Here is a 9,156-nt window from a genome sequence, read left to right on the forward strand (position 1 = left end):
ATTAATATACCAAGACATTTGACGACGTTAATTCTTTTCAATACCTTTCCATTCATAGAAACGTTGAAGGTTGTTATTTTATTCAAATTTGCACGCGAAGCTATGACCATGACGCAAGTTTTTGTTCTGTGTTTATTACAAGGCGGTTTTTGTCTGTTACCCAGTACATCTTGTCTTTGTATTCTGTTGTGTTTTTCTTTAGAGTGCTCAGGGACATGTTTTATTACTATGTGTTATGCGTTATACAAGAACGGTTAATTATTATTATTTATTATTAATCCATACATTAATCCTTGTAATGCGAAATAAAGTTTTTGTTTAACCTCAGCTACAATACTTCCACTTAGAGTTAAAGTGGTATCATCTGCATGCCTACATAATCTCACAATGTAACAGGTTTTGTTCAACATAGAAGCAATAACATCAACCTGTACACTTCCAAATGAGTTTATATATGTAAAACAAAATATAAGGGACCAGCTGTAGGCCAATAGGCAGTTATTAGGCCTACTTCTTCTTCCCCAGTCCGGCCCTAAGGGCTAGAAATATACCCGTTAATGCGTATACCGGCGTGTACAGCAGGATTTTAAACCATTTTGAAAAAGTACCAGTTTTCTTTAAAATGACCCAAAATTGACAGTTTCTAACCCCTTATTGCGGCACCACGCGGACCGCGTCCAATCTATAAAAATAAAAAAACACCTTCTTTGTACGCGTTTTCTTGGCCACGCATGCTTAAAGTATTGCCTGAGACCCTCGGGCTACCCGTCTCTACGGACAATAAATTATGAAAATTGCGAGATAACACTTGCATAGTGAGTTCGAATATGAATTCCTATGTACCACACATGAATGTTAATAACTGATTACTTAGGTTGTTAACATGTGAACCTCCTGGATGTACATCGTCCGCGATTAATTGCGCACTTGACATGCTCCAAGAGTCCATGAAAGCTATGTTTTCGGCAATATCTCGTCGTATAATGTATTCCATACGTCTGGCCAGCCAATCAGAGTGATACAGACGTTGCTTTTCGCTAATATGTTCGCGCGTGTTCGCACCCTTGAAGACCACGAGCGTGGACGGGCTGCGCTCCCGCAGACGCGCAACGGCCGCCATGATTGTTCGCATTCGTTGCGCGAAAAACCACTCCGGTTGGTGGGTGAAATGGGACCAAAGTGAGATTACAACCACCGAATTTTCATCACCAGCAATGTTGTCAACTTCGTTCGCTATGTAATGGATGTCCTTCACTGTGGCCCATTCGTTCCTCCCTATCGGGTACGCATGGAAACGAAACATCATACTGATGTTGAAGACCTGGTCTAACACCCGCGTTGGACCGACGTGCCATTGTGGTTCTGGACCAGGTGGCGTCTTCTTTAATCCTGGTCCAAGTCGCTCCACGTAGAACTCGAAGAGCTGGCGGATCGTCGAATCTCCCAAGAAATACAGCTTCTTCCCCGAGACACAATTTCGCATTTCGTCGAGCGGGAAATTGAGAATTCTGCAGGATGGATTGTACCAAATGTCGTTGAAATAGTAGCCAGAGGTGAGGAGGTTTCCAATATTGCACTCATTTGTACAGATGGGAAGATTTATAACTTTTTCGGTCGCATTCTCTGATGCCGATTTTGGTTCAGATGAATCTGGATATATGTGAACAAATTTATAGAAAGAAACTTTTGTTAATATTTAGATTTCAACAAGTAGACCAAGATTGGTTCTAATTTTTGTGTATGCTTTATATTCTGGGTAAACGCTCTTTTCATTTGTATATTTTATATAGGGTGTTTCTACATACATGTAATATGACCAGTTGGGTACATGCTGAACTCTTTTCTGTCTGTATTTGTTCACTTTCGATGTAAATTGTACGTATTTTGTCTTGTCTATTTTTGTTTTTGTTTGGTAATGTTTAATAAAAATTGCCTACATTGTAATAAGATTGTATGAGGTCAACTTAAGAGTGCAATATGGAGCTGGTGGTTATATTTTGTCCGTCCCCCCCCCCCCCATCAGTTCCAAGTACAAGTACAGGCGAATAAACATGGAAAGAAAAAAAGAAAAAAAAGATTGGTTCTTATATCGGCACAGGATCTTGATTGTTCAATACTTTCTAGGATGTGATTTTTCCTTTAAAAAAAGTGCAAACTAAGTACATTGCAAGACATGTCGATACATAGGGCGTTTGGCCAACTTGGTTTCAGTTTGTCAAATCAAGAAGTTTTAAGAGATGGATTCCTATCTAGCTCATTCCCTTTGTACCATCTTCGATGCCGCCAGGAGAAAATATGTCAGGCATGTGCTTGATTGGACCTTCCTTGCAGATACGTAGGCAACAGATTCCTGCCTAGCTGCAAACTATCGGGCCACTTTCAAAGGGAAATATGCTTTCGTAATGTTAATTACTTTTCGCTACCACTCGTCTGATAATACGAGCAGTGCACAGTGCTTACCTTTACAGGAGGCAAGTGAAAGAGAATAGAGCAAAATTTCCTGAAATATTAATCAAAATTACTCGACTGGGCATGTGTGGGCACTAATCTGACATATAACATCATAAAGAACTGTGGACGAACAAATTCACTTTTTATTTTCGTGAGCCGCAAGTAATCGGAAAAGTGTCAAATTGCAGGTTTTAGGACCGTAAAGTTTTACTATTTTTCACAAATTAAAGCTGTCATCATACAATGTAAAACAATTTCTTGACACAATAAGACTGTTGTATTCATATTTTATCATCTGTTAGATTTTCCCCTTGTTAGTTCAAATAAAAAGTGAAATATTAAGGATATTTCTTTGTGACAATAATCACTACTCAAGCTTTCCAATGATATTGGCTATTGGCGGCTTCGAAACTCGGACATCAAAGATAACAGCACACCTGTAAACAGGGGCGGCGATCCAAGGGGGACGGGGGGACACGTCCTCTCTCATTTTTGTAGGGGGGCATCGTCCCCCCCCCCCCTGGAAAATTTGAAAAAGTGCAAAACAAATTGTATAGCATATACTGAATAATGACCGCAACACATTTTTAGGCTCCGGAAGGCCCAAGAGTGCAGCGTTTAGACTAATAAAATTGCAAAAAGAATCTCGCTCGGTCGTGTTGCCAGTTGGGTCTCCAGCTCTTAAAACTCCTTGGTCAAATCAGGGTGTTGATTCTTTTGTTTGTGCTTGCTCAACGAAGCAGATTTCGCCATATTGTGCCCAACTCAAGCGGGATTGGCTGAACTCTCCTAATAAATGACCGTGTCAAATCACTCTGAGCAACAGAGCAAGTTAATTTACCTTAACTCGCTGTGATGAGCAAGAACCTCCCAGAGCCTGCTCGGACCAGATCTAAAAATTTTATATTTTAAACCGATTCGATGTGCAATTTTTATCTGAACCGATAGCAATCAATATCAGGATTATACGGACTACGGTAGTAAGTATCTATTCTAAATCAAATCTGCACTTACTTCTTATCGTTCCTCGGACTTCGACCTGAATTTTCGTAGGAAGATCACTTTTTGGACTGTTGATTGAAGGAAAAAACACATTCCTCAAACTTAAACTGATGTAGAATTGAAGTTTGTCACGTAATTCGTATATCTGTCAGCTTCTTTTCTCGTCATTTCCCCTCCCAAATTCAATTTCTCCATCTTTCTCTTTTGCTCTCTTCCATTCTTCTCAAATTGATAGGAGGGGCATGCGCTTCCGGCACATAGAAAAGCCCTGGGGAGTGTTTCACAAAGACTAAGATCGACTTTAAGTTGAACTTAACTATGACATGCCTTTGATGCCACTAGTTCCTTTAACCGTTCCTGGCATTGGTTTCTCATGGGTCGTACAAATCGTGGTCACAAATCTACATAATTAACCTTTTTTGATAGTTCATTATTGAAGAAAAAAATAATTGAGAGACCAATGGTGAGAGCGACCAGTGACATGAACATCCTGCCATAGTTAAGTCTAACTTAGAGTTGATCTTAGCCTTTGTGAAACACCCCCCTGGTCATCATCAGGGGAGGCGATTTCTTTTCATGACCGGGGGGGGGGGACGGACGAAATGCGAGGGACGAGGGAGCACAGTGAACGAGAGGGGCGAAGGTGACGGAAGTGACTACCCCCTCACAGGTAATACCAACGGAATACAGATTTTCTACAATATTTACTCGTACACTTTGAAGGATATTATGCGAGGGAGCGTAGCGACAGATCCAGAAGATATTTGCATTTTTATATAGTCTAAACGCTGCACCCTTGGACACTCCAGAGCCTAAAATGGTGATGCAGTCTTTGGTCAGTATCTGCTATACATTTTTTGTTTGCACTTTTTCAAATTTTCCCGGGAAGAGGGGGGGGGGGAGGATGATCCCCCTCAACAAATTGAGGGGGCGTGTCCCCGTCCCGCCTGGGATCGCCGCCACTGGTCATCATCACATTTATGGAAAAGTAGCATTAATCACGGTAAGTTCAATATGTCTTATGATATGTCAGTGGCGGATCCCGGAAAATACTGATGACCCTTTGTTTTGTTTTCTACCCGTCACATAATTGTTTAACTTGTGACCCCTCTTTGCCCGCCTCCACCCCGGCCATGCCAGAGATTCCATGATCCACCGATGTATATACTGACTACTCAATATATTCACATCTTCATACCTACTCGCTCGCTTATTTATCAACTAGGCCTTTCCTATCCTTGCTATCAGCTACTTTTACTCTTAAAGATTGATTTTGACTGTAGGCCTACTTACATCAAGGTTAACTTGTCATGTGATGATAAAAGCGACGCATCATACCAGCCTGCCGTGCTGGAGTCACATCGATGTTCCCGCCAGTCGCTGCACTTAAGTTTCGGTGATTTGGGCATGTAGCAAAACCAGGGAGATCCCGTAGCCTTATCGGTAAAGTTGCATAGGTCAAGCTGTAAAATATGAGTCAAGGTAATATGTATGATTCGGTTTATACTATAATTGATTATTCTCTTTCATTTTTGTTTGTTTTATCTTCCTTTATTTCAGGAATGCGCCTGGAGCATTTGATTTCATGTGGATTTGGCGACTTACAATGTTATTGTTATTTATTATTAATAGTGTCACGTATGACAGACATGAGCGCTATACAAGAACCCACTACTATTATTATTATTATTATTATCATTATCATCATCATTATTACTACTTGGCACTTCCACCTAAAATGATGAAGTCTGAACGATTTACACATTTTATACAAAGCGTGAGAAATTGCTTTATTTTAAAAGTACAATGTCAGAGCCTGAGATTAGCAGAAGTGTAACTATGGTGACGAAAATTCGTCAGTGCCAGGATACTACCTACTATATGTAATCTTTACATTCCTGGCATCCAATCATATTTTGTTTAAAGGTTCAATCCAGTCTGTATCATTATACAAATTGTTAAATGCATTTACAATTATAATTGTTGTTATAAATAATGAAGAATAAAAGGCCCCTTACTGGATGTCCACAAAGTACAATGTTACAGAAAGTCTCTTCGTGCGTACCGTCTGCGGACACAAACTTGCCGCGGTAAACGAACCGCGCTGGAGCTGCGTCGCGGAAACGGCGAATCACATCGACCGCTTCACTGGGATGAACCAAGGTCACCTTGACGTTGACCTTCCCTGGCCATTTCAGAGTAAAGAGAGCCCTGTAAGTCCCATCTCCTAGATCGATCACTTCTCCATCCGTTGCAGAACTCGCAGAGAACGTTGAATTCTTGGTGAATATCTTAGCCCGGAAGTAATCACCGCCATATTGTTTCAGCCGTCCACGTCCATCGCGGGCCTGGATTAGTAACTCGAGCCGATCATGTAGGAAGTATACCGTTTTTGCATTACTGATTTTATTGTCGCTGTACTTGGCACTTGTCAGATTCTCCACCGTTGTCCATCGTACGTTGGAGGGCGGACTTTGTTGTATCGCATCTTTGAGATGACTCACTGGGCATGGACCTTTCCCCGCGGGGCAGACAACACCTGTTTCATTAACCGATGGATCGTAGAGTACTGGTTGTAAGCACGGTCTATATACATCTATGTTTGCGATTCCAGTAGCCTGAAACAAATTAATATGAATCTGTACATGAACACTCATATTGGCCCCTATTCATTAACTCATAGCCTGCCATGAGGCTGCATGCACGCTACCTATTGAGTGCCATGTGCGTGCGTGCACACTTTCGTAGTAGCGGTTATTGTTCATGCTCATTGGGCTGTGCTGTGTGTTTTGCACTCGCCATTCATAGAACCATCGCGTTAATCAGATTATCTCCAAAACAACCTGGCACAATGGGGATTAGCCCTGTGGCACGATAAGAGTTAAAGAAAATGATAGGCCTTATTGTTATCAACTACAAAACTGTTTCTATTAAATATGTTTTTTTTCAATCCCTATGAAATCCTCCAAGGTCAACTAGCGCAAAAAAAAAAACGCATTTAGTTCGTTAATGAATAATAATTGACAAATTTGAGCTTTTGAAGAAGAAAAAAAAAAATCAGAATTTTTTAATTTTCACTCTAGAAAATATGCAATCATACATGCACCTCAAACGAAATTATTGCAAATATGTTTCTATTCAATCCCTATATGGAAAAAAATATATACCGTCATCAATAACGAAGAAAATGCAAGTTCATGAAATTTTCTGTATAGAACAAATTGGAAGGAAGCTCACAAGATACGTCGCAATTAATGTTGCCAATTTGTTTGGTAATAAACGCAATCGAAATGACGTTTTTTGTGAAACAAGAATTAGAAATATGAACTGGGAAGAATGAACTTGCCTGTATGAAAGAGTGCACGGAATTACAAGATCCCCGTCCACAATCGAGCCATAATCCGCATGTGATAAAACAAACGATAACAAGATTGAACAGCAGGAACTTTTTTTTTGGAGACATCGCACCTAATAAACGATAAAATTGAATAGGACAACACTACAATTTCAGTTCTCGGATATCACTGGATTTCAAGAAAAAAATATTTCTTTTTTTATAAACATGAGCACACTGGATGTCGAGAAATGTCCTTGCCTGTCAGTTGAGAAAGGACTCTAGTATTAAGAAAACTACGGGTTAAAGAATAATTTATTAATTATAATTGTGATAAAGTTATGATAAAACACCGATTATTCTCGGTTTCGTTTTTTCTGGTACGCACTGTATAGTGAGAAATAAAATGAAGAAAATTATTTTTCCAAACAATTTGATACCATATTTATCTCTTTATGACTATTAATAACAAGGTGAGAAGCCATTCAAGATAAATGTCCGAGCGCGCGAGCTCTTGTAATACATAGCATATATGGGCAAAAACATGCCTATCAAAATGCATTGTAGCTCTTTAGGATGCAAGGTGACCCATTTTTTGTCTTCATATTTTGATAGAGTATGAATCGGAGATATGATTTCATGTCTCATTTGACCCTCAATTAACTCATGACATCATCATAATGGCCTCCAAATTCAAAATTTCAATTTGCATATTATGACGTCAGCATATTTTTGGAAAATTGATTGTATCTCTGTAAATATTGATCGATTCTCTTCGAAATTTTGATATGTTCTAGCTGATATAATTTTCTACAAATGTAATAGACACGATATTTCATTTTGACAAAAGCATCATGGCGTATTTTTGCGATTAAAGGAGGCATGTCAATTGTTCACATTTTGCGTGTATTCTCTATGGGACATGACTTTTTCTCAAAACTGGATTCTACATTCCCGTTTTGTGCGAGCAATATCTCAGTCGTTTTAGCCTTGTTTTCTCTGAGCATCAAGTATGTTGTAGCTGAGGCAATAATCTATCACGAATGTGTACTTTATTTTTTCAATCAGATTTCGTGATAATGCTCATATTTCACTTGCAAAATGGGATTTGAGAATTCCATTTTCCGTTTACGTGTAATCGCTGAGGGAAATGTTTTGGTATATCGGTAATACCCCCTTCACATACACGGATTTTTCTTACGAGTCCTTACGGATCGCCAACTCGTAGTCAATCGCAAGCATCCGTAAATAACTCGCTGGTATCCGTAAATAACTCGTCACAACTCGCAACAACTCGTAGACACTCTTAAGGATCCTTGAAAGGAGAGGCAAATTTTTTGACATGTCAAAAATCTTCTTACGATCGTCCACGGATTGATTTGTCCGTAAATAGCTCGTAAATAGCTCGTAACAATCCGTAACCATTCGTAAACCGCTCGCAAGAACACGTTACCATCCGCAAACTGCTCGCAGGAATCCGTAAATGACTCTTAACAGATTTGTGTAATGATTCGTTACGGTTAGTTTACGATTTGCTTACAGATTATTTACGGATTATTACGAGTGCTTACGTGTTGTTTACGATTTTATTCGGGTCATTTTACGGTGGCTTTACGGATTGTTACGGGTTATTACGAGCAATTTACATGTAGTTACGAGTACTTTACGAATAGATACGTATACTTTAAGTATGCTTACGAAATGTTTACGATTTGTGGAAAGGTATAAAAGCTGCAAATTCGAACACTTCATTTTCAGTTGTTATTTTTTTGGCTAATATTCGTAAGGACTCGTAAATAATCGTAACTTACTCGGAACTATTCGTAACAACACGTAAACAGGTCGTAACTAACACGTTAGTTGCTCGTAGTTATCCGTGACAACTCGTAACAAATCGTGGACTGTTGCCGTAAATACATCGTAATAACTCGTAATAATCCGTAATAAACCGTAAACAGCTCGTAATAACTCTTAAACCGGTCGTAAAAGTGGCCAAATCGTAGGGATCCGTGAAAGATCCATGAATTTGTGCAATCCGTAAGGACTCGTAAGAAAAATCTGTGTATGTGAAGGGGGTATAACGCACTTGACTTCCGACCTCGAGTACCCTGGTTCGAGTCCAGGCGTCTCCAACAATTTTTTTCTTCACTTTTTTTCTTTTTGACCTTTCACTGTACCATCTCCTTTGATTATTAAATCACATAAAATCGCAAATAATGTATAACAATCCTATTTACTTTATTATTACCCTGTTTTCACTTGATCCATTACTTTTTGCGTGTAATCCCTATGGGAGATGATTTTTTCTCAAATCTGGATTCTACATTCCTGTCGTTTGCGAGCAATATCGCCGTTATTTCCGCTTGGAT

At 39.4% G+C, this 9,156-nt stretch overlaps 1 protein-coding gene across 1 annotated transcript; it reads right to left on the reverse strand.

The window, feature by feature from the left end:
* Positions 1-131: 131 nt before the first annotated feature.
* On the reverse strand, positions 132-4,911 carry LOC115918039 (NXPE family member 3-like). The gene is made up of 3 exons (XM_030995609.1): positions 4,747-4,911; positions 3,466-3,521; positions 132-1,650 (listed from the first exon to the last, which is right to left on the reverse strand). Exons 1-3 carry the CDS (start codon positions 4,860-4,862, stop codon positions 836-838), a joined length of 987 nt encoding a protein of 328 aa, XP_030851469.1. The 5' UTR covers positions 4,863-4,911; the 3' UTR covers positions 132-835.
* Positions 4,912-9,156: the final 4,245 nt, after the last annotated feature.

The sequence above is a fragment of the Strongylocentrotus purpuratus genome, unplaced genomic scaffold (genome assembly GCF_000002235.5).
Source record: "Strongylocentrotus purpuratus isolate Spur 01 unplaced genomic scaffold, Spur_5.0 spur5_scaffold_3, whole genome shotgun sequence".
In the NCBI taxonomy this organism is placed as follows: domain Eukaryota; kingdom Metazoa; phylum Echinodermata; class Echinoidea; order Camarodonta; family Strongylocentrotidae; genus Strongylocentrotus; species Strongylocentrotus purpuratus.